This window comes from Oncorhynchus gorbuscha, linkage group LG10, assembly GCF_021184085.1.
Source record: "Oncorhynchus gorbuscha isolate QuinsamMale2020 ecotype Even-year linkage group LG10, OgorEven_v1.0, whole genome shotgun sequence".
Lineage (NCBI taxonomy): Eukaryota > Metazoa > Chordata > Actinopteri > Salmoniformes > Salmonidae > Oncorhynchus > Oncorhynchus gorbuscha.
Window position 1 is genome coordinate 42682864 of NC_060182.1, and position 27892 is coordinate 42710755.

The window sequence follows — 27892 nt, forward strand, 5'->3', positions numbered from 1 at the left end:
TTTAGGTAGCACCTAATAGGTACTGTACTTATCCTGGTCTACTTCCCTGACTGAGGATCTCATAATAGGATTACTGACGTCCTGAGTGTAGTCCTCTGAGACTGACAGAGCGAGTGAAGAGATCAATGGAGTAAGACAGATGGTAAGGAATTCTTCTAGAGTGATATGCAGATATGCAGTCTTGTTCTTGCCTTCTTGATTATTTGACATGTATTCTACTTTCTTACTTTGGCTTTGGTCCAAGGGACAGGGAGCAGTTGTCTTTGGTCCCCATTCTCCAGTAGCATCGTTCTGCTGCTATGGTGCCGATCCATGCTATGCACCCTCAGGTGAGTCAGAGCATCTCTCTTCTGGCTATACAAACCCTCTGCTAATGGTTCAGACTGTACCTAACACAGTGGGCTCATAATGTCCAAGTGAGTCAGGGTTTCTATTCTTCCAGCCTGATGAGGGGACACCTAAACAAAGTGACCAGCCGACCAAGATGCTAATCGTGCTAGACAGCGAGGACAGTGAGGACGGTATAGTACCTTAGTGTGCCCTCTCTAGCATTATGTCATTGTTGTTGTTGGGCGGATATCATGTGTGCAATTATCAAAGATTACTTTTCGTAAAAAAAGGATGGAAACAAGTGTTTTTGTAAAAATAGTGACATGATATAAACGATAGTTTGAGCATCAACAGATCTATTGGGGACCATCCTAATGTTGTATCACTGTGAAGCGCAAGGCTCTGATCTGAGAATAACTTGGCATGTTGGTGTCTTTCATTCAGAGGCCAGGTAGGAAGAATAACTTGACACGTTGATGTCTTTCATTCATAGAGTCCATTGAAGAGCAGCAGCCGGTTACGCCATGGAATGACCTGTGTATTATAGATCGCGTAGGCTTCACCAGGTGAGGTTTTATCCATCAGTGTGACTGACGATAACCATCACTATATTGGTAAGGATCAAGAACAGATCGTCTCATCCCTAATCCAGACGTGTTGTTAAAGTGTTCAAGTCCTGCAATTGTCCCAGATACGTGTTTGGTAATGTGTTTGGTTGTCTTGAGCTGGTTCATTGGGCATCTCTCTTTCTCTTTCTTACTCTGTGTCTCTCTCCCTCTCTCCCTCTTCATCTGTCTGTCCCTCCCTCCCTCTATCACAGTGCTAAAATGTCAGAGGAACAAGTGGAGGTAAGGCAATCCGTCAGTAGTTCTCATTAACATGATGTTATGATGCATTGCAATCATAAGGATACACCTTGTGTGGGTATTGATTCCCCCAACCCCAGTCCCTCCTTATGATGTTGTATGGTAAGCCTGTAACACCTTTGTTTTCCCATTAAGGATCTATACAATTCAATTCTAATTTATTAGATTATTTTGTATTCTACTGTATTGTATTGTATTCTACTATATTATCTTCTATTCCGTTCTATTCCATTCTATTCTATCCAGAATGCGTTCTCCCAGATTGCGCTGGCCTTTCGTAGTGACCAGTACACCCTGAAGCAGAGGCTGCAGGCAGAGGAGCATGCTAGGAACCTGGCTGAGGAGAACATTCAGCTGGAGCTGATGAGAGGCCGGGAGACACTGGAGGTATTGGAGGAGGAGGGTGGATGGATGGGGTCACTGCAATGAAGAAAGAGAAGTATTGGATGTTTCCCCTCTAGCCTGTTCCACTCACAAATCTCTGAGACCGCCAATCATAATAAATTATGTTTGAGCCAGAGTGAAAGTGTGAGTTACTACCTATGAGTTAGTACCTATGAGTTAGTATCTTATTTTTTCTAATGAATATTATGACAAGCGTCAGCAGCACTGTGTCCCTGACATTGAGAGCAACTTTTTTAATTGGGGGGGGGGGGGGGGTGTAAGGCTTACAGCATACAATGTGTGTATTGTATATGAGGGTGTTTGTGACAGAATTTTGATTTGTCTCACTGTGTTGTCAGACTCTTAAGGCTCTGTGTCTGGACAGTATACGCAGTAAGATCCTCCAGAGACTAGAGCTGTGTCTGGATATACTGGGAGGAACAGTGGAGAGAATCTCCAACACAGCAGAGGTGTTGGGAGCTGTACATCAGGTAGTCTCTCTCACACAGACATTACTGTACAGTCTATCTAGCTCAAGACTTTGATTATCGATTGGATCAGCTACACATTATACCCCAATGACTGAATCAATGGGGAAGGACACAATCATCACACTCGTCACTGATACTTTGAGACTTGAGTAGAATGAAGCTGCTATTCTTTGTGGTTCAGTACATGTTTATATACTCTGCCTACACATGCCGTATACATACTCAATGTAGCTGTACTCTGTATGGTAGGAGGCTCGTGTGAGTCGAGCGGTGGAGCTGATGGTGAGCCACGTTGACAACCTGAAGAGGCGTAATGAGAGAGACACAGAGCTGGACGAGACCAAGAAACTCAACAGGAAAATCCTCTGTAGGAACTACAGCGATCCTAGAGGTAAGTACCACCAGTGTAACTGTCTGGGTTCAAACTCTGATGTCTCGCACGCCACAAGACTGTGTTAGCCCGCTGTGCTAAAGCCTAGACTTACATTTCAGGTCGAGGTTGTCGATGAGGTTACTTATCACGTAAGCATGGTTCACTGAACCATCAACGGTCTACCTGAATATGGCTTGGTATGTGATAGGCACAGATGCTGTTATCTGACTGGTGTATCTCTCGCTGCAGATGAAGGAGAGTTCAGGCAGAAGGACAATAAAACCTCTCAGCAGGTAGGAGCACTTCCCTGACTTCATTCAGAGGATATTAAGAATTTGTTCTTAACTCACTTGCCTAGTTAAATAAAGGTAAAAATCAAATAAAAATAGATTCACTATGTATAACATTGTGTCATAATTGTTTTTATCTTGTTTTAACCTCCAATCCCTTTCCTGTCTCTCTTCCTTCCTCTCGTTCTTCTAGTTGCACATTGGTGCAAGTCGTCGAAGGGTCAGCATAGCAGTGATCAACAAACAAGCCCAGGTCTGCGCAGTTCAAGTCCTTCCTCTCCAAAGACATGCACGCACCCACGCACACCAACTATCTACCTATTCTTTTGCCCCAGGAAAAGAGAAAATTGGAAAGAGGGCTGCAGAAGTCATTCTCATTAGATCATGGGATAGGCAAGAAGTCACTCTCAACCCCATCTCCATCAATGGACTTCATCACAGAGTCCAACCCTTTAGTCATGGTCAACACAGAAGAGATGGATGTTCCCTTACTGGATGGCAGGTAATGTAGGTGTAAAGGACTTCACGCTGCTTGCTTAGCGAGTACCACTTCCTCCCGATTTGGCCCATACCTGGCGCAAACTCGGGACCTCTGCCTCACAAACACACATGAACGTCCTCCCTCAAGCATATTAGTCTGATCGAGCCACCTCAAAAGCTAGTAATGAGGTGACCCAAGCGGGACACTTCAGGTTGAGGAGTACATTTCACACATCCCCGTGTGCTACATAGGAATATACAGTATCTACATGCAAGGGTTAAAGGAAATTAGAATTTACTTCAATTTTCTCGCTGTAATTTTCATTTCATTTCATTAAAATTCCAAGTCAGTCTTTGAATTCAGAGAATTCAATTCCATTCAAATCCAATGTTAGGTCAAATCCAAGAATACAATTCCCAATTCAATATTATCCCCAACAATTCCACAAATTCAAATGTAATTCCGTCAGGCTTTCAGGCTGATCAAGTCACTGTTCAGACAGCCTAGCTATACCGGAAATGAAATATAGAAATACAAGTTGAAATGATTTAAAACAAATACTACTGTCAATGTTTGATGCATTAATTCCATTACCTGGGATATGTAGAAATACTCAATTCCAATTCAATTCCAAAGATGAAATGTTTTACAATTCTAATTCCATGACATGAAGATTGTTGAATTTCAAATTGAATTGAACAAATTCTCCACTTCATGAGTGAATTCAAGAATTGAATTGAAATGTCAAATTAAATTGGAATTGACCCTAACCCTGCCACCAACCAAAACCTTTTTGCTGATTCAAGACCACATGAAGCCCCTGATGATAACAAACAAGCAGTCGCTGCTGATGTCCAGTCACCTCCTGAACCAGACCCCACTCCAGTCTATACAGCACCCTGTCCCACTCTCACACACAAGCCAAACGAAGTGGACACCAAGAAAAACACGAGGTACAGTATAGATTTACACATAAATAACATTTCCTGTAGCCAATACGACACCTTATTTATATGCAAGGGGAAGTCCTCAGGACTAAATTATACTGAACAAAAATACAAACGCAACATGTAAAGTATTGGACCCATGTTAAAAGATCCCAGAAATGTTCCATACGCACAATTGTTGTGCCCAAATTGGTTTACATCCCTGTTAGTGAGCGTTTCTTCTTTGCCAAGATAATCCATACACCTGACAGATGTGGCATATCAAGAAGCTTTATATGATTAAACAGCATGATCATTAAACAAAGGCGACTCTCGAATGTGCAGTTTTGTCACACAACACAATACACACGTTTTGAGGGAGCGTGCAACTGGCATGCTGACTGCAGGAATGTCCATCAGAGCCGTTGCTAGTGAATTGAATGTTAATTTCTCTACCTTAAGCCACCTCCAACATCATTTTGGAGAATTTGGCAGTACGTCCAACTGGCCTCACAACCTAAGACCACGTGTATGGCGCCGTGTGGACGATCAGTTTGCTGATATCTACCTTGTGAACAGAGTGCCCCATGGTGGCAGTGGGGCTATGGTATGGGCAGGCATAAACTACGGACAACAAACACGATGGCCATTTGAATGAACAGAGATACAGTAATGAGATCCTGTGGCCCATTGCCATGCCATTCATCTGCCACCATCACCTTATGTTTCAGCATGATAAAATTCCGGAGTTCTAAATTGAGCAGCTGCTGAAAAATGAGCTCCTGTATTTATTGAGATTTAAATGTTTTTTTAGAGTGAAGTACATCGAAAAAATCAAGAGAAAACTGCAAGACTCAATAGAAGACAAAACAAGGAACAAACTAAACAAGACAGGCTTTTGAAAAATTAACTATTTTTTTCATAAAATTGTACAGTTATCTTAGCTAGGTGAATTGCTAGCAGAATTGTTTACTTGTTGCTAAGCAGTTGCTAGGGACTCTCCTGGAAGAAGCTAGCTAGCTTACAAAGAATAACAACAAAAAATATCTAGTTAACAGAAGAAAGGAAGACAAAATAAGGACAAAAGAAGGACAGAAGAAAAAGGAAAAGAAAGAGGACAACAAAGTGAAACAGTCAGCACTTCTATTGCAACTTGTATTTCGTCGTCCTAACGTAGTCTACACTGCTATCTGCCCAGCAGCTAGCCAGCTAGCAAACGTCCACCGTCTACCGAATAGCAGCACTGTAGAAACTATTACACTCAACTGAACGACTTGATTAGTGTAGTGTTAGCTAGCTACATAGTTGTCTTTGCTGTCTTCGTATCCAAGATAATTGTGTAGTTTAGAGCGTGTAGTCTTAGAGTGATTATCTTAATTTACCGAGGTTAGCTAGCCAGCTATTTGTCGTCCTTAACGTAGGAGACACTGCTAGCTAGCCAACAGCTAGCCAACGTCTACTGAATAGAACTTCCGCACTCAACAACCCGGTCGCATTCCGCTTCGCTCCACAGGTAGTATCACATTTTTCATTTCATTTCATTACAGCACAACGGTTTGATTTGTTTGATCGTAGCTAGCTACATAGCTAGCTACATAGCCGTCTGTGTATCAAAGATAATTGTGTAGTCTAGAGCGATTTTCTAGGTTAGCTAGCCAGCTATTGTCGTTCTTTTAACGCAACATAACGTAATCAACAGTGCTAGCTAGCCAGCTAGCCCCGAATAGCAGCACTGTAGAAACTACTACACTCAACGGAACGACTTGATTAGTGTAGTGTCAACAACGCAGCCACTGTCAGCTAGCCTACAAAGTCAACAACGCAGCCACTGCCAGCTAGCCTACTTCAGCAGTACTGTATCATTTTTAATAATTTTAGTCAATAAGATTCTTGCTACGTAAGCTTAACTTTCTGAACATTCGAGACGTGTAGTCCACTTGTCATTCCAATCTCCTTGCATTAGCGTAGCCTCTTCTGTAGCCTGTCAACTATGTGTCTGTCTATCCCTGTTCTCTCCTCTCTGCACAGACCATACAAACGCTCCACACCGCGTGGCCGCTGCCACCCTAATCTGGTGGTCCCAGCGCGCACGACCCACGTGGAGTTCCAGGTCTCCGGTAGCCTCTGGAACTGCCGATCTGCAGCCAACAAGGCAGAGTTCATCTCAGCCTATGCCTCCCTCCAGTCCCTCGACTTCTTGGCACTGACAGAAACATGGATCACCACAGATAACACTGCTACTCCTACTGCTCTCTCTTCGTCCGCCCACGTGTTCTCGCACACCCCGAGAGCTTCTGGTCAGCGGGGTGGTGGCATAGGGATCCTTATCTCTCCCATGTGGTCATTCTCTCTTTCTCCCCTTACCCATCTGTCTATCGCCTCCTTTGAATTTCATGCTGTCACAGTTACCAGCCCTTTCAAGCTTAACATCCTTATCATTTATCGCCCTCCAGGTCCCCTCGGAGAGTTCATCAATGAGCTTGATGCCTTGATAAGCTCCTTTCCTGAGGACGGCTCACCTCTCACAGTTCTGGGCGACTTTAACCTCCCCACGTCTACCTTTGACTCATTCCTCTCTGCCTCCTTCTTTCCACTCCTCTCCTCTTTTGACCTCACCCTCTCACCTTCCCCCCTACTCACAAGGCAGGCAATACGCTCGACCTCATCTTTACTAGATGCTGTTCTTCCACTAACCTCATTGCAACTCCCCTCCAAGTCTCCGACCACTACCTTGTATCCTTTTCCCTCTCGCTCTCATCCAACACTTCCCACACTGCCCCTACTCGGATGGTATCGCGCCGTCCCAACCTTCGCTCTCTCTCCCCCGCTACTCTCTCCTCTTCCATCCTATCATCTCTTCCCTCTGCTCAAACCTTCTCCAACCTATCTCCTGATTCTGCCTCCTCAACCCTCCTCTCCTCCCTTTCTGCATCCTTTGACTCTCTATGTCCCCTATCTTCCAGGCCGGCTCGGTCCTCCCCTCCCGCTCCGTGGCTTGACGACTCAATGCGAGCTCACAGAACAGGGCTCCGGAAGGCCGAGCGGAAATGGAGGAAAACTCGCCTCCCTGCGGACCTGGCATCCTTTCACTCCCTCCTCTCTACATTTTCCTCCTCTGTCTCTGCTGCTAAAGCCACTTTCTACCACTCTAAATTCCAAGCATCTGCCTCTAACCCTAGGAAGCTCTTTGCCACATTCTCCTCCCTCCTGAATCCTCCTCCCCCTCCCCCCTCCTCCCTCTCTGCAGATGACTTCGTCAACCATTTTGAAAAGAAGATCGACGACATCCGATCCTCGTTTGCTAAGTCAAACAACACCGCTGGTTCTGCTCACACTGCCCTACCCTGTGCTCTGACCTCTTTCTCCCCTCTCTCTCCAGATGAAATCTCGCGTCTTGTGACGGCCGGCCGCCCAACAACCTGCCCGCTCGACCCTATCCCCTCCTCTCTTCTCCAGACCATTTCCGGAGACCTTCTCCCTTACCTCACCTCGCTCATCAACTTATCCCTGACCGCTGGCTACGTCCCTTCCGTCTTCAAGAGAGCGAGAGTTGCACCCCTTCTGAAAAAACCTACACTCGATCCCTCCGATGTCAACAACTACAGACCAGTATCCCTTCTTTCTTTTCTCTCCAAAACTCTTGAACGTGCCGTCCTTGGTCAGCTCTCCCGCTATCTCTCTCAGAATGACCTTCTTGATCCAAATCAGTCAGGTTTCAAGACTAGTCATTCAACTGAGACTGCTCTTCTCTATCACGGAGGCGCTCCGCACCGCTAAAGCTAACTCCCTCTCCTCTGCTCTCATCCTTCTAGACCTATCGGCTGCCTTCGATACTGTGAACCATCAGATTCTCCTCTCCACCCTCTCCGAGTTGGGCATCTCCGGCGCGGCCCACGCCAGATTGCGTCCTACCTGACAGGTCGCTCCTACCAGGTGGCGTGGCGAGAATCTGTCTCCTCACCACGCGCTCTCACCACTGGTGTCCCCAGGGCTCTGTTCTAGGCCCTCTCCTATTCTCACTATACACCAAGTCACTTGGCTCTGTCATAACCTCACATGGTCTCTCCTATCATTGCTATGCAGACGACACACAATTCATCTTCTCCTTTCCCCCTTCTGATGACCAGGTGGCGAATCGCATCTCTGCATGTCTGGCAGACATATCAGTGTGGATGACGGATCACCACCTCAAGCTGAACTTCGGCAAGACGGAGCTGCTCTTCCTCCCGGGGAAGGACTGCCCGTTCCATGATCTCGCCATCACGGTTGACAACTCCATTGTGTCCTCCTCCCAGAGCGCTAAGAACCTTGGCGTGATCCTGGACAACAAACTGTCGTTCTCAACTAACATCAAGGCGGTGGCCCGTTCCTGTAGGTTCATGCTCTACAACATCCGCAGAGTACGACCCTGCCTCACACAGGAAGCGGCGCAGGTCCTAATCCAGGCACTTGTCATCTCCCGTCTGGATTACTGCAACTCGCTGTTGGCTGGGCTCCCTGCCTGTGCCATTAAACCCCTACAACTCATCCAGAACGCCGCAGCCCGTTTAGTGTTCAACCTTCCCAAGTTCTCTCACGTCACCCCGCTCCTCCGCTCTCTCCACTGGCTTCCAGTTGAAGCTCGCATCCGCTACAAGACCATGGTGCTTGCCTACGGAGCTGTGAGGGGAACGGCACCTCAGTACCTCCAGGCTCTGATCAGGCCCTACACCCAAATAAGGGCACTGCGTTCATCCACCTCTGGCCTGCTCGCCTCCCTACCACTGAGGAAGTACAGTTCCCGCTCAGCTCAGTCAAAACTGTTCGCTGCTCTGGCTCCCCAATGGTGGAACAAACTCCCTCACGACGCCAGGACAGCGGAGTCAATCACCACCTTCCGGAGACACCTGAAACCCCACCTCTTTAAGGAATACCTAGGATAGGATAAAGTAATCCTTCTCACCCCCTCCCCCCTTAAAATATTTAGATGCACTATTGTAAAGTGGTTGTTCCACTGGATGTCATAAGGTGAATGCACCAATTTGTAAGTCGCTCTGGATAAGAGCGTCTGCTAAATGACTTAAATGTAAAAATGTAAATACACGGCCCCATGTCGCAAGGATCTGAACACGATTCCTGGAAGCTGAACATGTCCCAGTTCTTCCATGGCATGTTCTTCCATACTCACCAGACATTTCAGCAATTGAGCATGTTTAGGATGTTCTGGATAGATGTGTACGACAGCCTGTTCCAGTTGCCGCCAATATTCAGCAACTTTGCACAGCCGTTGAAGAGGAGTGGGACAACATTCCACAGATCCCAATCAACAGCCTGATCTACTCTATGCAAAGGAGATGAGTCGAAGATACTGACTGGTTTTTCGATCCATGCCCCTACCTTTAAAAAAAAAGAAAGGTTTCTGTGACTAACAGATGCATATCCCAGTCATGTGATATCCATAGATTAGGGCTTAATGAATTTATTTCGATTGACTTTTTGACTTATATGAACTGTAACTCAGTAAAGTCTTTGAAATTGTTGCATAAAACACTGGTTCTTTGCGTCAGTGAGTGGAGCAAAACTAGATTTTATTTCCCAATAGGATCCGTAAAAAGCTTAGGCCTCAATCACACCGACAGCGTCATTGCATTTTGGTTCACCAGAAGTACATTCATGAGTCAAACTGTATGCATAGACGGCTTGACAGAAATGGTAGCAGAATGTGAATGTTGAACTTTTGTTGCACATACATCCAGATGATGCTGCATCACATTTTGCCCAATGACACTAAGTGTGATCAAGGTATTAGATTTGGACTAAATCTTCAGGGCCTAGCGCTCAGCACAGTGTCTGTTGACAAACAAATCATAAACTCAGCAAAACAAGAAACGTCCCTTTTCCAGGACCCTGTCTTTCAAAGATAATTCGTAAAAATCCAAATAACTTCACAGATCTTCATTGTAAAGGGTTTAAACACTGTTTTCCATGCTTATTCAATGAACCATAAACAATTAATGAACATGCATCTGTGGAACGGTCGTTAAGACACTAACAGCTTACAGACGGTAGGCAATTAAGTTCACAGTTATGACAACTTAGGACACTAAAGAGGCCTTTCTACTGACTCTGAAAAACACCAAAAGAAAGATGCCCAGGGTTAGTCACATGTCTGTAGAACTTGTTCAGTTTATGTCTTATTTGTTGAATCTTGTTATTTTCATACAAATATTTACACGTTAAGTTTGCTGAAAATAAACGCAGTTGACAGTGAGAGGACGTTTCCTTTTTTACTGAGTTTAGTTATTGCAACAATCATTGTCTGATTATTCAATAATCACGTTGAAGTCTCATATTCCGATATTCCGAATATTCCGATAACGTTCCAATCATCTGGCCAACACACAATAAATACACACCAAACCAATATCGAGGAAGGCGTGCCAAGGGAGGAGAACAGCTACCAGCGAAGAGAGGCACACCTTGCCATAGACGGTTACCATTTGGGTCACAGTAGAATTTAGATTACACCACAGCCACTGCCCCCGTCCTTGTCCTCCCAAGGCACACCGGCCTGTACAATCGTGAAGGGATCCCTCAAAACAAAGGGTAAAGCACAGCTTTTATAACTGGGCATGGCAGCCCTGCCATTAATTGACAATTGCCTACACCTGGCCCTGAGAGGGACAGCATTTTAACACATCAACAGTTAGACCCTGTTATACACATGTTCAGAGGTACAATAGTAATACGACAATGGCACAATAACACAACAAGAAATTGGTTAAACAAGGGCCTTTGTTGTTGTTTTCTAACATGGCATGTGTGTCTGTGAAAGTTCACCTTTGGATACTCTAATAAGGTGCAGACATAAAGGCAAGGCTGCGCTGGAGAGGACGGAGAGGAGGAAAGGGAACAGAGAGAAAACAATGACACACACCGACCAATGCATCACCGGAACGTAAGTCACTTATAATCAAATCAAATTGTATTTGTCCGAATACAACAGGTGTAGACCTTACAGTGATATACTTACTTACAAGCCCTTAAAAACTTCTTCGGGATAGGGGGCAGTATTTTCACGTCCAGATGCCTGTTACTCAGGCCCAGAAGCTAGGATATGCATATGCGTGATAGTATTAGATACAAAACACTCTAAAGTGTCTAAAACTGTTAAAATAATGTCTGCGAGTATAACAGAACTGATTTGGCAGGCGAAACCCCCAGCACAATCCATCCAAGGACTTTTTTGTTGTTGAGGTTGTTGAGGTCATTGTGTTTTCCAATGCTTTTCTATGGGAAACCTGATTTATTAGGGCCCAGATTGCAGTTCATATGGCTTCCACTAGATGTCAACAGTCTTTAGAAATTTTCGATGTTTTTATTTTGAGAAATGAAGAAATAGCTCTATTTGTTCCATGTGTCACTCTGAAACAAACGCGCCAAATAAATTGACATTTTTGGGATATAAAGAAGGAATTTATCAAACAAAACAACCATTCATTGTGTCACTGAGGTATTTGTGATTGCAAAAAGATGAAGATCTTCAAAGGTAAGGCATTTATTATATCGCTATTTCTGACTTTCGTGTCACATTAGCCTGGTTGAAAAATGGTTTTCATGTTTTTGTATGTGGGGCGCTGTCCTCAGATAATCGCATGGTGTGCTTTCGCCGTAAAGCCTTTTTGAAATCTGACACAGTGGCTGGATTAACAAGAAGTTAAGCTTTATTTTGATGTATTACACTTGTATTTATATGAATGTTAAATATTTAGATTTCTGTAGTTTGAATTTGGTGCTCTGCAATTTCACTGGATGTTGTCAAATCTAATGGGATTCGAGCGTTAAGGGATCCCTATTAACCATCAATGCAGTTTTAAGACAAAGTAAAAAATAGATAAGTAAAACATTATTTAAAAATTTAAGTGCAGCAGTAAAATAACAATGGCGAGGCTATATACAGGGGGTACCGGTACAAATCAAATCAAATGTATTTGTCACATACACATGGTTAGCAGATGTTAATGCGAGTGTAGCGAAATGCTTGTGCTTCTAGTTCCGACAATGCAGTAATAACCAACGAGTAATCTAACCTAACAATTCCAAAACTACTACCTTATACACACAAGTGTAAAGGGATAATGAATATGTACATAAAGATATATGAATGAGTGATGGTACAGAACGGCATAGGCAAGATGCAGTAGATGGAATCTAGTACAGTATTTTAATTTATTTGAATTTTAATTTATTTATTTCACCTTTATTTAACCAGGTAGGCTAGCTGAGAACAAGTTCTCATTTGCCCTGGCTCTGTCGTAACCGGCCACGACCGGGAGGTCCGTGGGGCGACGCACAATTGGCCTAGCGTCGTCCGGGTTAGGGAGGGCTGGGATGTCCTTGTCTCATCGCGCACCAGCGACTCCTGTGGCAGGCCGGGCGCAGTGCGCACTAACCAAGGTTGCCAGGTGCACGGTGTACCCTCCGACACATTGGTGCGGCTGGCTTCCGGGTTGGATGCTCGCTGTGTTAAGAAGCAGTACGGCTGGTTGGGTTGTGTATCGGAGGACGCATGACTTTCAACCTTCGTCTCTCCTGAGCCCGTACGGGAGTTGTAGCGATGAGACAAGATAGTAGCTACTACAACAATTGAATACCACGAAATTGGGGAGAAAAAGGGGTCAAATTCAAAAATATATATTTTTTAAAGTTCTAATTTGCAACTGCGACCTGGCCAAGATAAAGCATAGCAGTGTGAACAGACAACACAGAGTTACACATGGAGTAAACAATTAACAAGTCAATAACACAGTAGAAAAAAAGAGTCTGTGTGCAAAAGGCATGAGGAGGTAGGTGAATAATTACAATTTTGCAGATTAACACTGGAGTGATAAATTATCAGATGGTCATGTACAGGTAGAGATATTAGTGTGCAAAAGAGCAGAAAAGTAAATAAATATAAACAGTATGGGAATGAGGTAGGTAAAATTGGGTGGGCTATTTACCGATAGACTGTGTACAGCTGCAGCGATCGGTTAGCTGCTCAGATAGCAGATGTTTGAAGTAGGTGAGGGAGATAAAAGTCTCCAACTTCAGCGATTTTTGCAATTCGTTCCAGTCACAGGCAGCAGAGAACTGGAACGAAAGGCGGCCAAATGAGGTGTTGGCTTTAGGGATGATCAGTGAGATACACCTGCTGGAGCGCGTGCTACGGGTGGGTGTTGCCATCGTGACCAGTGAACTGTGATAAGCCGGAGCTTTACCTAGCATGGACTTGTAGATGACCTGGAGCCAGTGGGTCTGGCGACGAATATATAATGAGGGCCAGCCGACTAGAGCATACAGGTCGCAGTGGTAGGTGGTATAAGGTGCTTTAGCATCCAATTTGCTGAGTAGATATGAGATGAGTAATATAGGGTATGTAAACAAAGTGGCATAGTTTAAAGTGGCTAGTGATACATGTATTACATAAAGATGCAGTAGATGATAGAGTACAGTATGTACATATATATGAGATGAGTAATGTAGGGTATGTAAACATTATATTAAGTAGCATTGTAAGTCAATGTGTGGGGGGGCTATACTTTGACTTTCTCTGATGTCACTACTATGGATGTATATTGCAATTCAACATTTATTCTTCCATACCTTATTGCCATGACAGTGACACCCAGCTTCTCTTTTTAGGTGTGGCCCTATGTGCAGAGGGCGCCCACTGGCCCCCTGGATGTGGCACTGCCGCTGGGTTGTCCTCAGTGTGTATCTGGTAGTGCTCTGCTGTGTGATACTACTGATCATCCTTTTCTGGCTCGGTCCTGAACGTCTGCTGTGAGCTGATGAGATTTAACACAAACACTTCCTGAAGGAGACAGACAAAGCACTTCCTGGTTCTGACCTGGCTTGATTGGTCATTGAACAGCTTCACCCAGTAAACATTCCTGAAAGAATCACGTCTCAATTCTGTGATTAATCCATTTAAGTATGACAATGTCACTGTGTTGTCTTTTTTGTGTGCAAACTTTCACATGGTGAGTTTTAAAATATGTTAATGATATTGTTATATTTTATATTGACTAGAAACAAATGCCTCTCCAAATGAATCTCTAAAAAGAAATTGCACTTTGAGAATCAGTAATATAAAGCCTTTTTATTATAAATATACAAACAATATCAAAACTGATATAATCAACTGGTTAGTACCACAACAAAACCGCAATGCAGTGAAAACATCAACACAATCATGCTTCAAACCAACCACTTAGAAACAAAGGCCTCTTAGATTAATATAAATGAATAGTTTAACAGGTTAACATTCAGCTTATTTTGTGTTATTGTTAGTGTACTACAGCTTAAGGAGAAACAGCAACTTTCTAGCATTTTCTAACACTATTTTCAAAAATAATATGAAAAATTATGTAATAAAATTCTAGTGAGAGTTACAGGAAACTGCACCCAAAAAATCTATGCCAAGACGCATTGAAGCTGTTCTAGCGGCTCGTGGTGGCCCAACATCCTATTAAGACACTATGTTGGTGTTTCCTTTATTTTGGGAAGTTACCTGTATATTGTGCCTATACTGCTTGAGGAAAACTTGCCTGTTACTCAGGCCCAGAAGCTCGGATATGCATGATAGTATTGGATACAAAACACTCTAAAGTTTCTAAAACTGTTAAAATAATGTCTGTGAGTATAACAGAACTGATTTGGCAGTTAGAGAAAGATAGAGAAAGAAAACAGTCTAGACATTTTATTTAAGAAATAAATGATTATATTAGGAAGGCCGTAATTTAATTTGGAACCTAGGTGAACCTTGTTGTGCAAATATGTGTACCACACACAAAGAGAGTCTACAGTAAGCAGTAATCTTGAAATGTTATAGCCAGTTAAAAATGTATGAAACTTGTTACAAAAACTTAGCATATTTAACCTGTAGAAAATAATCAAATTGACTCACAATATCAACTTTCTTTTCAAAATAAAATAAATAAACTGGCAAAGCTCCTTACATAGAAATGACAAACTTTCTTTACATAAAGATTAAATAAAATACATACGTCACAAGTGGTAGAGCTAGGTGCTTATTATGGTACCCAACTATCCATGGAGCCAAGGTCGTCTTCTGCATTTTGTCAAGGACAGTTGTCCCTCATCAGGGACATACAGTATAATCTCACAGAGTCCATTGATTCAATAAATACAGACATACTCAATAGTTTATAGGGTCCTTCGCTCCTCGTGTGTAGCATAGCATACTGCAGTAGGGCGACTCCCCCTGGTTACAGCCAGAGACATATACTGTATAGATATACACATATAATTATGCACCATATGCAGTATATATGGCTGTGGTTACACCTGGCTAACGATCTCTGAGTCCTCTTCGACAAACCACTGCACTGGAGTTCCATCTGCAGCCCTCTGGAGGATCACCTTTTGGTGGGGACCCTGAAACACAACAACACATTCACGTTCCTTTAGTTCCATATCTATATGTGTTAATATATAAATGGGGGATGCTAGTTATGCTAAGATCAATGTGTGTTATGCTGGTGGGTGTTAGAGGGCATTGTCACCTGCATGTAGGGCGGGAGGTGAGGGGACGTGGGGCTCTTTACTCTGAATGACCCCTGCCGCTCCAGGGAACCCGGGCGGGACTTCTGGAGCTGATTTTGGAACTGGTTCCGCTGGTGCCAGGATTTGAGCTCCTCTGACACCATCTCCCTGGGCTGCACCCGGGCGAGGTGTTTGGGGTACTCCCTCAGTGATGGGGTACGTACGAGGTGGGTGTAGGGGAGTGGGAGTTTCAGAACTCTCCTGGGGGATAACGGTGGGGGGCCCTGTCTCTCCTGCTGCCAGTGCCTGTGCTGGGGCTGGGGGGCCTTGGAGGGGGAAAGGTAGAGATCCCTCCCCAGGGGACTGTCCAGGTCCTGCGGGGAAAGAGGGGAACAGTGGCTTTCCTCCGCCAATCTCCTTCTCAAACTGGGAGAGGACTGGTGCTGGTTGTTGTTCTTGTAAAATCTGGGGCTGTTGCAGCCATTGAACACAGGGCTGGTGGGACTTTTAGCTCCGTAGTGGAAGCCGTAGGGAGGAGGGCAGAGCTTGGGGATCTCGGTGGGTGTGGGGCCCTCCCTGTCTATGTGATTGTCTCGGCTGGGGGAGCTGGTGTAGGAGGGGACAGAGTGTTCAGAGCTGCTGTCCTCAGAGCTGGACTGGTACAAGAGCTGGGGAGAGTACTGTGGAGACCGAACCAGGAACTCCGGCCGGCTGCGTGGCAACCTGGCACACCCACGTCCTTCACTCAGGTCATGAGCGGGCTTACTTTTGGGAAGTCTGAGAAGAGGAAAATAGACAGGGGAGAAAAAAGTTAACTACTGTGATGCAATTTTGGATGTCTCTCTCCCTATAACATGCATTAATACAGCAACTTCATTATTACATGTATTAGTCAATGTATTTTATGAATATAATTGATGTTACTTATGACAAATCTACAACCAAAGTCCACAACAACAGACACATAAGAAGACACAATAAAGCTAATCAACACAGTCATGTTGCTATTGGTTTTGACATTCGGTGTTATGGTGTTGACGTTGTGTGTGCTGGTGATGACATTCTGCGTTATGGTGTTGACGTCCTGAAGCATTGGTTGTTTACCTGAAGGACTGTGAGTACTGTCTGCGTACGTTCAGCTCTGGAGTAGAGGGGGCGCTGGAGGAGTGGGTTTGTCCATGTCTCAGAGCCAGGTTCTTAATGGAGGGGAAGTGGGAGGGCAGGACTCTACTGTCTGCAGGAAACACTGGGGTCCCTACCGGACTGCTGCTCCGAGAAAGAAGGAGATAGAGATGGGGGCAGGGCAGGAGTATAACAACTGCTAGTTCAAAAGTATATGTAGTCAAAAGCAAATCACTTTTTATGGGGTTCTGAGCAGAATAAATATTTTAGTAGTGAAGTAAGGGCCTGCACAGTCAGCTGCTCCACCTTTCTCAGCTAGCAATGAGGAATCAGCCCAGAAGCGTCCTAGTTCCGGGGGGTCGGAACTGATTGAATCTGCCCGGAATCAGGTGTTGAACTCGGTCCAGAATCAAAATGAATGACTTTACAGAATTTGCACAAGTATATCGGGCCGTTTCTGTCTACCGGAATTCATCCGACTTTGCCGGCATCTTACCAGAATCCTCCCAGGAGCGGCCTGATGCTAATTTAAATTAATGTATACAAAATGTCCCACTTTAGTCATATGACTATTATACATTTTATACATACAAATTTTACCCATCCACACATTTGTTGTTTACAACTGTCTTGTCCCTTCACTGCAACTACCAAGCTGCACTGCTTCTTGACACAATGCATGCTTAAGCTGGAAGCCAGCCACACCAACGTGTCAGAGGAAACACCATAACACCTGTTGACCGTGTCAGCGTGCATGTGCCTGGCCCGCCACAGGAGATGCTACAGCGCGATGGGACAAGGACATCCAGGCCGGTCAAACCCTCCCCTAACCTGGACAACCCTGGGCCAATTGTACGTCGCCTCATGGGTCTCCTGGTCGCGGCCAGTGTGGGTATCGAACCAGCATCTGTAGCAACGCAGTTTGCACTGTGATGCAGCGTCTTAAGACGTCTGCGCCACTCGCGAGGCCCCATCCAGTTTTTCATGCTTATCAATCGCCTTGCACAAAGTATCAAAATACTAAAATACCACTTAAATAGGACTCTTAAAAAATGTAATTTAAATGTTAATTTTATTTTTTGATCACAGAAACAATGAGAAAACATGGAAAAATAAATAATGAAGTGTTAATTATATAAAGCAGCTCGTGTAATCATCTGCCAGAAAGTAGCCCCAATCGGCCCGAGCCCCAAGTAATACATTTGGGCCAGATGATAACTCACACAGGAATCGGCCCGAGCTCAATCCCGGCATGCTGCCGAAGGCGGCCCAAACTTGGGCCACTTGACGTCGGCCGAGTCTGACTCTCAGCCGGAATCGGCCCAGATCCACTGTGCTAGCTGGATTATTAGTCCACAGGGTTTCAATCCAAAAAGGACGTGGACTCTTACCTGGACCTGCTGCTGCAGGCAGAAAGGGGTTTGTTGAGTCTTAGGTAGGGCTGGTCCAGGCTAGACTCTCTCCAGGGGGAGTTCTGGATGGGGGAGCGTTCAGGGTACTCCACACTGCAGTTGGAGCCCATACTGAAGCTCTGGGTCTGGGTCTGCTCCACACTGCAGCTGGAGACGAGGCTCTGGCCAGAGGAGTGTTGGAGACTGCCCTGGGAGGAGGAGGACTGGAGGGACAGGGAGCCCACAGAGGATTGCAGGAGTGGGTCTACAGACGCTGAGGGAGAGAGAGGGCCAGAGTCGACGTCTATGGATAGACAGAGGAGACATAATAGTAAGAGTCAGACATGATGACACTTTGGAGGTGTTGAATTGTATTGGCATTTCTACCGTGTTAGTTGATAACTCACCATCGTCCAAGGCCACTGCATCAGACAGGGAGCTGTCATCAGAAATGCACAGATCTGGCGACAGAAAGAGGATTTATTCAAGACTTTATTCAATTGGGGGAAGGGGTTGGGCAAATTATCAACATTGTAGCGTAATTCTTATGAAATGTACTGCTTATGTGATTCAATAACAAAACAATTGTGTATTAAAAAAAGAGAATCCATCCATCCAACCTCCATCGGACTGAGTGAGAAAGGCACCTAACCTGCCTGCAGATTGCAGAGCCCAATGTGTCCAGATGGGGGCAGAAGTAGCAAATGCACAGCACTCACCTCTGTGTTTGGCTGAGTTATTCTTCTTGTTAGTTGGTGGAGAGGAGCACTCCTTCCTGATCCTGTGCTGAAACACAGCTTCCTGTAGATCCTTGACTTTCTTCTCCTCCCTCTTGTACTGCTGCAGCCTGCTCTTCTTCTGTGGTTTAGACAGGTGATCCTCCACTGAGAGTCTACGAGCTGCCTCAACGATCTGGAGCTGCAAGGCCAGGTCAGCTTCTAGGGCGTGGAGTTCTGAATCCTGGGGAGAGGGTTTTTATCTTCAATCAAGGTCAAGAACCCAAATAACAGGATAAAAAAAAATCCCCTTTATCTCCCCAATTTCGATCTTGTCTCCTCGTTACAACTCCCCAATGGTCTCGGGAGGCAAAGGTCGAGTCATGCGTACTCAGACCAGCCAAACCGCATTTCTTAACACCTGCGCGCTTAACCCGGAAGCCAGCCGCACCAATGTGTCAGAGGAAACACCGTTCAACTGACGACCGAAAGAGGTCACCCTGCAGACGACCGAGGCCCACCACAAGGGTCGCTAGAGCGCGATGAGTCAAGTAAAGCCCCCCTGGCCAAACCCTCTACTAACACAGACGACGCTGGGTCAATTGTGCGCCGCCCTATGGGACTCCCGATCACGGTCGGTTGTGACACAGCCTGGGATCAAACCCGGGTCTGTAGTGGCGCCTCTAGCACTGCGATGCAGTGCCTTAGACGGCTGCGCCACTCGGGAGGCGCAGGAAGAACAATTATTTAACATTTTTACAAAAAACTTTGTGGAAACTGCAATACATGAACTTCGTACTGAAACTTGCAAGACATTGAGAGATGTTGCTACACCTGGCTGCATTTCAAAAGAAACCAAACCGAGTAGCCTATACTGTACCTCTCCATCCTGGTGTATGAGTCTGTCGTCCAGTTTGAAGGACGCTCCTATTCTCCTGCGAACGCGAGGGGGCTTTTCATCAGGCAGTAAAGGGTAGTCTGGCGGCAGTTTTCCTGTCAGCTCCTGTAAATAAAGCAAATCCCAAATCAAGTCGATTTGTTTGTAAACACACACTTATTATATCTCAACCATCAACTCTAAATGTAGAAGAGGTGATTTGGAATCACGTTCTCATGATCACGTTCCCAAATATCACCTCAAACTCTGAGGATGTCCTTTTGTTCTAATGGGTAAGACTCTGTGTTGACTAGATCCCTAATTCCAGTGTGACTACTCACAGCCTCTCTGATGCAGAGTTTCTTGATTTCCAGTAGACACAGTTCAAGTTTCTCCTCCAGAACCTGATGCTTCAGCCTCATGGCCCGGGTGTGAGTGGTCAAGTCCTTGACCGGCGACGTGGGGCTGTCGGGACCTGCATCACACATATGAGATGATGTTAATGGAGCGTTTAAACCAGAGCACAGGCCCCCATTATAGGCATAACATGGTGCCACATTTGGAGCTTATATCACGAAATGAACGATCATTATGAATTATATGTTTTTTTCTACAGATGTAGGATATTAATTTGATCACTTTGTTGCAGGATAATTTTTATGCAATTTAGGAAATGTACAATTTATAGGCTATTTGAGGTTAAAAAAGGCTTCTAAAGTTTGTAATTTCCATTTTGACATTTCAGACTGATTTTACCTTGTGAAAAATGTATCAACCTCTTCAAAAATGGTTAATTCATTATAATCCATATAATAATTCATATTTCCTGTTGCTGCAGGATTATTTTCATGCTGTAGGAAACTGGCTCAAATTAAGATCCTACATCTGTAGCTAACCTACTAGATGCAAGATGGCGCCGACAGAGATGGTCGACTCGCTTCAAGTCCTTAGGAAACTATACTATCACTAAACTTCTAGCTCCTGAATTTCTCTCTAAAGTTCAATATTTGCACATACAATTGTAAAAACACCTTAAATATTTAGGTCTCAGCATTAATAACATGTTCAGTGCTTTCCATAAAGTTTATATCTGCACCTAGACCTAAAGTTCAGCATTGTTGATGTGTTAAGCTCCTACCAGAGTTGAGTATGATCCCACTGTCAGTGTCACTGATCTCCTCTTTATCCATCATGGCTGTTGGAAGGTCTTCTTTACAGTGTTAAAACAACACCTGTTGGAAAATAGTTAAATAGTTTCATCAGATTGTATAAATCATCATTATTCACACAAAAAAACAGATCCAATGTTTAGATCACTCAGGAAAGTGAAAAAATGCTAAAAAACTATGACAAAATATTGCACAATCATCCGTTTCCACCCCTGATGCTAAATGGCTCTTTAAACACTGATTTAGTCCCCACTAAGTGCTACCCCCATCTCCCTCTTCTCCCTGCTTCCATCCTCTTCTCCCCTGTTCTCCTATTACAATAGGCAGCAGCCTCCATGCTTGACTCGGCACATGTGCGAGAGGTCCAGGGGTTAATCCAAAACCGGGTGCCATGGCGACGGTCACAGGGCACAACACCCTTCTCCGGGAGGGTGTGTGTGTGTGTTGTGTGTCGCCGTGAGGTATGTCAGAGGGTGTTTAAAGGAACGGACCCGCAAAAAGCACCCAGAAGAAAGCAGATGGCTGCAAGGCAAGGAAATTAACCCTCTCATGGACTGCACCTGTTCCCCCTCCCAAAGTTTTACACACACAGACGCACACACACCAGCTCTCCATTCAATCGGTGTCCAGAGAAACAACCCTCAAGGGGCTTTTGAAGTGGAAGAATGTCTCAATGCTTAGCCTGTCTCTGTAGCATCAGACCGCTCACTTAAAGCCACTGGAGATTCATGATTTGGCACATCTCTGATTTCACTGACACATTCTCACACTGTAGAACACATAAAAAATGTGTATGTGTGCAACTCATGTTTATGGACTATTCAATAATCTGCCACTTTATATACTGTAGGTCGTCCTTGAAGCTAACCCAAGAGTCTAAAAGTGACTTATAAAGCCCAGCACAGGGGGCAGAATAGCAAGTTGAAAATCATGTTTGGGTTCTACAGATGTAGGATCTTAATTGGATCACTCTTTTGTTTCTGATCATTTTCCTGCACATCCGGAAATGAAAACTTGTCGTCTATTCAAGGTTTAAAAAAGCTTCTAAAGTTTGTAATTTTCACTTTAAAATGTCAGACTTGATTTGCCCTAACAAAAAATGTCCATGAATTATAATCCACATAATTTCCAGTTACTGCAGGATTATTTTCCTGCTGTAGCAAACTGCCTCAAATGGAGATCTTACATCTGTATAGCAGGAGAGTAAGTGAAGGCTGACTCATTGACAGACGTGATTCTCATGTCATCTGACATGAGTTGGGGGGAGTTGAGGAAGTCAACTAAGGATAAGACTAGAAAAATCTATATTTAGTTTCTAGGTGAATAACTTTATTTTCATTCACGTGTCTGTCATCAGTTGTAGCTGTACCTTTCCTCTCCTCCACATTGCAGCAGATCACAAAGGACTTCTTTATGGCAGCTAACGAGATTATAAGATATCATTGCCATCCCTTGTAACAGGTCAGTAGTACAAGTATGTGTAGGATGGCACCCTACTCCCTGTATAGTGCACATCCTTTGACCATAACTGGTCAAAAGTCATGCACTATCTAGGGAATAGGATACCATTTCGGACACACCAGAAGACGTTTATAACACAGGAAATAACTTCCTTCAGACCGAGCAACTACTGGGGCTGCTGACATGCATCTTCTGTATCTATGTCTAAAAACACAACTTCAGTATGTCAACGGACAGAAGGAGCTCATGTCGCTCATGTCTCTATTCACATTCAGGTCATGGTAGACTTACCCGCTGTGTGTGACCAAGTCCAAGTAATCCACTGGTCCTATCTAGAGCAGTGATGTTTAGAGATGGGTATCAGGCCTGTTCCTGTAGGGATCATGAGAAACCCCTTGCCAGGATGTTATGGTGTTGAGTCCCACTGGCTGGGTAGGCCTATATCGGCCCCATCCTCTGTCCATTCAGCAGAGTAACTCATGTGGACTGATGCAGCTTTGAGAAAGCCAGAGCAGCACAATGAGTGAACAGCATGCTATAGTCTAGCGCTGTTGGCTGAAAACACAGAGGCAAACAAAGGCTCCACATCCCCCTGTGTGTCCAGCCACCAGTCTGCATAATCTACTGTGGGTTCAATAACTGCTGACACCTCTGGATGGGCTGGATCCAGCTCCAGCCGAGGAGGAGTGGTGGTTTGCTTGGCCCAACGGTGAGACAACAGAGCAGGAGGAGAGGGGAAAGGAACAGAGCAGTGGCTGAGATAGGGGCCTACAGTGAGACAGTGGAAGGAAGAGGAACTCTAGCCTTGACTGTCAACTGATATGAGCAGAAACAGAGCACATTCAGAGCATGTGATTTTCGATTCCAGGCTAGAATACCTCCTCTCAAAGAGAGGAAATGAACAGGTCTGAGTCTGAGTGGGTGAAGTGGAGTGAGGTAGGGGAATTTAGACTCCCTGACGCAGCCACGTGAATAATATAAAACTGAGACGGCAACAGGAACACAGGAACTGGCTAATCAGACGCAGGCAGAGGCAGGGTAATGTGGTATTTTGCCCACTTACACCCCATAACTCTCCTAAGACATTCACAATGTCTGTGGTTACCTAGAGCCCATATCTACTGAGCGGGTGGGTGGAAGAGTTGGGTTGGGATACAGCATCATTCAGGACCTTCTAGAAGTTGTAAACTTATGCCAAAACATACAACATTTACCATATAATCGTTGTATGTGAGCACTGACAACATAGGGTGGGGAAAGAGTGCAAAACATCAGAACTCTTTTTTTTTTGTCACATGCACCGAATACAACAGGCGTAGACTTTCCCGTAAAATAATTACTTAAGAGCCCTTTCCCAACAATGCAGAGTTAAAAAGTAAGAATGTTTTTAATAAAAATGCGCTAAATATAAAAAAATAGGAAATAGTAACACAATAAATTAACAATAATGAGGCTATATACAAGGAGTACCGGTACCAAGTCAATGTGCAGGGGCACGAGGTAGTATAGGTAATTAAGGTAATACCCCAACATGTAGGTAGGGGTAAAAGTGGCAATCAGGATAGATAATAAACAGGGGTCAATGTAAATAGTCTGGGTAGCCATTTGATTTACTGTTCAGCAGTCTTATGGCTTGGGGATAGAGGCTGTTCAGGAGCCTTTTGGTCCCAGACCTGGCGCTCTGGTACCACTTGCCCTGCGGTAGCAGAGAGAACCGTATATGACTTGGGTGGTTGGTCTTTGACAATTTAGGGCCTTCCTATGACACCGCCTGGCATAGAGGTGCTGGATTGCAAGGAGCTCGGCCCCAGTGATGTACTGGGCCATACGCACTACCCTCTGTAGCGCCTTGCGGTCGGATGCCGAGCAGTCAATATGCTCTCGAGGGTGCAGCTGTATAACGTTTTGAGGATTTAAGGGCCCATGCCAAATCTTTTCAGCCTCCTGATGGGGAATAGGTATTGTAGTGCCCCCTTCACTACTGTGTTGGCATGTCTGGACCATGATAGGTCTTTAGTGATGTGGTCACCGAGGAACATGAAGCTCTCGACCCACTCTATTACAGCCCTGTCGATGTGAATGTGGCATGCTCTGACCTCCATTTCCTGTAGTCCACCATCAGCTCCTTTGTCTTGCTCACGTTAAGGGAGATATTATTGTCCTGGCACCACACCGCCAAGTTTCTGTCCTCGTCCCTGTAGGCTGTTTCATCGTCATTGGTGATCAGGCTGTCGTGTCGTCTGCAACCTTAACGATTGTGTTGGGAATTGTGCGGGTCACGCAATCGTGGGTAAACAGGGAGTACAGGAGGGGACTAAGCACACACCCCTGAGGGGCCATGGTGTTGAGGGCCAGCGTGGCGGATGCGTTGTTGCCTACCCTCACCCCCTGGGGGCGGCCTGTCAGGAAGTCCAGGATCCAGTTGCAGAGGGAGGTGTCCAGTCCCAGGGCCCTTCGCATAGTGATGAGCTTGGAAGGAACTATGGTGCTGAACCCTGAGCTGTAGTCAATTAACATCACTCTTACGTAGGTAGCCTTTCCCCAGGGCATTGACATCCTCATATTGACCTTAAATATTGCCATAGTCTTCATACTGTATACAAGTATGATTGTTGAAAACATAGGGTGAGGACTAAGGAGGGGTGAATTTGAAAATCAACAAATCACTCCATTGGGTCAAGAATAGCCAATTAGCTCAGCATTTCCTGTAGAAGTATTGCCATTACCTTATGCTCCACCCTATAGCACATGACTTCATTGCTGTTGTCATAACAAGCTAATTACACCAGTCCTGTGATGATGATCACAGCAAACGATGACAGCTATCTAAGGAGAGTTTCTCAGGATAGTAGCTTACGGTTACACCCATCCTCATTCCCCTCTGCTCGCTGGACCATGAAAATGAAGCATCTAACGGGAAACAGTTTGTTTATAGGAGGAGAGGATGATGGCGAGGATTCACTGTCTGTCTCCCAGACTTTCCCTGTTATCCACCATCCAATCCCATGAGCCTCTGGAAGAGTGTGTGTGTGTGTGTGTGTGTGTGTGTGTGTGTGTGTGTGTGTGTGTGTGTGTGTGTGTGTGTGTGTGTGTGTGTGTGTGTGTGTGTGTGTGTGTGTGTGTGTGTGTGTGTGTGTGTGTGTGTGTGTGTGTGTGTGTGTGTGTGCGTGCGTGCCTCTGGGATTCTCCTGGAATGTAGCCCACCACCACCATTGCATTACCACTGTGGTCGGGTCTAGGCTGCTGGAATTACCAACGGGGGCTAGCTACCCTAGGAAACAGTGAGGGATGCCTGTGTGTGTATGTGTGTGTATGTGTACGTGCGCATGTGTGTTCAACTGAAACTAAACCAGGCCTATGTGAAGCCTGTAATTAAGATTCTCTAGGGTATGCTGATACTATGGAAGAAACCAAACGACTTTACAGTATGTCTGATTTCAGAGGCTGGTCAACAGCCAACATCCATTCAGCAAAATAGATCCATTCTGTTCTGTCTGTATATATATACAGAGGGAATGGAGATAATGAATCAGCAGACTGATTATTGATCATCATTGATCTAAATGAAACTCCAATCCAATGCCTATCGATACTATATATAGTTAAGAACAAATTCTTGTTTACAATGGCCGCCTACCCCGGGCCAAACCCGGACGACGCTGGGCCAATTGTGCGCTGGCCTATGGGACTCCCAATCAGGACAGGATGTGATACAGCCTGCATCCGAACCAGGGACTGTAGTGACGCCACTTGCATTGAGATGCAGTGCCTTAGACCGCTGCGCCACTCGGGAGGTGTCAGAACGGTGTCATCATTATTAGAGGCTTAGTTTTCCAATGGAGACAATAATAAAAGTTACAGTAATGAGCAACACATACTTTCCTGGTCCCTGGAGGTGGAGGCCATATTCTAGCCAGACACAGCACCTCTGTTGCAGACCAAAGACAATATAAATACAGAGACCTAAGTAGAGATCCTCCATTGTTCTCCAAGATCAAGACATATGGCTTTCTTTGACTCTCCGGGCCTCAAGACGAGTTAATAGTGGTCAACCCCTGTCAATGATGGTAACAGGATGTGTGACTGGCTGACTAAGCTTCTTCGCCCTTTCATAGTATATCTGGTTCTTTTCCTTTACCCTACAGGTCATTTTGTCAAATCATCTATGTGCTTGTCACAAGTAAACAATTCAACTTTGCAAGTGCTGAAGCAGAATTAACACTGAGGTGTTACAGGTCAGTGGGAGTTGTTTGTCAACAATTTCAAATGGACAACATTCTTGTGTAGTGGCAATGGATGAAAATGACACCATTAAACTTTTTTTGTTGTTCAGACAAAAGGCTTGTTATGTGAGACCATTACATTAGCTACTTGTGTCTCCTCTTCCTGTGTTAAATAGCCTTCAACATGTGGCAGGATCTACTCATTATTGTGTCATTGAAATGACTAGTGTGTTTAGACTCGACACACTCTCGCTGAGTAATATTCCAGGACTATTGCAATTTTTATTCTGGGAAGTAAAACGTTTAGCATTTGTTTAGCAATTGTCACGACTCACAGTTTATCAGACAAATAATAACCATGTAAAATAACAGGATGTCTGAGAGTGACTCATCTAAAGTATAATAAAAAAAAGTTTGATGTCTGAAATAAAGCACACTTTTCAGAGTTGAAAAAGTCCTCCTCAGTCACACAGAACTCATATAGCTGCAATATAACATCGAATTATACTTTGTATCAGTGGCCCATAGTTTATCCCCGTCTACATTGTTTCAACCAGAGTGCAATACCCTGTAACTGTATTCTCATTTTCCCATATAACAACAATACGTTCATAAAATGCCAATGTTTTTACCTTCTAAACGCGTTGGTCCAGCAATCCTGAGGACTTCACAGCATGTCGAGTCTTTCTCAAGTCAGATGTGTGATGGGCATTGGGGGGCGGCGTTCCGTTCTCTGGTGGGACATCTGTCCTCAGATCATACCATTATCTGGAAAGAGAGAGGGTTGTCTCATTTCAGCTGTGGGTTCAGTTTCCCAAATGCAAATGAGGTGTACGTGGATCAACTGTTGTGAGTTGTGAATTTGACAGACTTCTTATTTTACGTGGTATCGTTTCTTAACGATTAAAAAAAATTAAAGAAATGTAACTTTATGTTGGTTAATAACCCCCGATCTACAAGGAACATTTTCAATCGAGAGCATTTTTTTCTTCCGACACGCTTTGCCCCATTGACACAGCACACGACACTCGGAGGGGGGACATTTATAGTAGAGAATGATAGCTGGAGGAAAGAAAAGTTTGGGGGAGAGGCAGAGGCGAGTGCCGGTGGACAGCTGGCTGGTAGGAGTGTGATGGAGCCTGTCGCTTGAATAATAAATAGCATTAGACTTTACAGCCCACTGACTTGAATGCGTGACATGCATCCAAAATTTTACAATGCTGAATTTAGACTAGTTGTTTTATCAGATAGGCTATTAGCCAG

General features: G+C 44.7%; 2 protein-coding genes across 4 annotated transcripts; one reads left to right on the forward strand and one right to left on the reverse strand.

Annotated features, from left to right (window-relative positions):
* si:ch211-163l21.11 (inositol 1,4,5-triphosphate receptor associated 1) lies at positions 1-15880 on the forward strand. 3 transcript variants are annotated; one of them, XM_046366200.1, is made up of 14 exons: positions 1-142; positions 245-329; positions 443-521; positions 824-896; positions 1151-1178; positions 1443-1583; positions 1940-2071; positions 2321-2462; positions 2694-2737; positions 2928-2987; positions 3070-3236; positions 4022-4168; positions 10956-11078; positions 13805-15880. In XM_046366200.1, the coding sequence occupies exons 2-14, from the start codon at positions 300-302 to the stop codon at positions 13947-13949; spliced, it is 1311 nt and encodes a 436-aa protein (XP_046222156.1). In that variant the 5' UTR covers positions 1-142; positions 245-299; the 3' UTR covers positions 13950-15880. The 3 variants fall into 3 exon arrangements, with proteins under 3 accessions (XP_046222156.1, XP_046222157.1, XP_046222158.1); XM_046366201.1 differs by having other exon boundaries at positions 10980-11078; XM_046366202.1 differs by having other exon boundaries at positions 10986-11078.
* Positions 14250-27416, reverse strand: inavaa (innate immunity activator a). Its single transcript, XM_046366199.1, has 10 exons — positions 27262-27416; positions 20915-21008; positions 20118-20251; positions 19780-19902; positions 18903-19143; positions 18591-18644; positions 18184-18487; positions 16775-16936; positions 15691-16447; positions 14250-15562 (listed from the first exon to the last, which is right to left on the reverse strand). The coding sequence occupies exons 2-10, from the start codon at positions 20967-20969 to the stop codon at positions 15467-15469; spliced, it is 1926 nt and encodes a 641-aa protein (XP_046222155.1). The 5' UTR covers positions 20970-21008; positions 27262-27416; the 3' UTR covers positions 14250-15466.
* Between the last annotated feature and the right edge of the window lie 476 nt (positions 27417-27892).

What these genes read in the sequence shown, in the direction of transcription:
- si:ch211-163l21.11 (XM_046366200.1), top strand. Translation starts at nt 300, where the DNA reads ATGGTGCCGATCCATGCTATGCACCCTCAG. An exon ending in TGATCAACAAACAAGCCCAG is followed by an intron (nt 2,988 to 3,069) that starts GTCTGCGCAGTT and finishes CTTTTGCCCCAG; the next exon opens with GAAAAGAGAAAATTGGAAAG. An exon ending in GACACCAAGAAAAACACGAG is followed by an intron (nt 4,169 to 10,955) that starts GTACAGTATAGA and finishes TGTCTGTGAAAG; the next exon opens with TTCACCTTTGGATACTCTAA.
- inavaa (XM_046366199.1), bottom strand. Translation starts at nt 20,969, where the DNA reads ATGATGGATAAAGAGGAGATCAGTGACACTGACAGTGGGATCATACTC. An exon ending in TCATACACCAGGATGGAGAG is followed by an intron (nt 19,144 to 19,779) that starts GTACAGTATAGG and finishes CCCTCTCCCCAG; the next exon opens with GATTCAGAACTCCACGCCCT. An exon ending in TAACTCAGCCAAACACAGAG is followed by an intron (nt 18,645 to 18,902) that starts GTGAGTGCTGTG and finishes TTCTGTCGCCAG; the next exon opens with ATCTGTGCATTTCTGATGAC.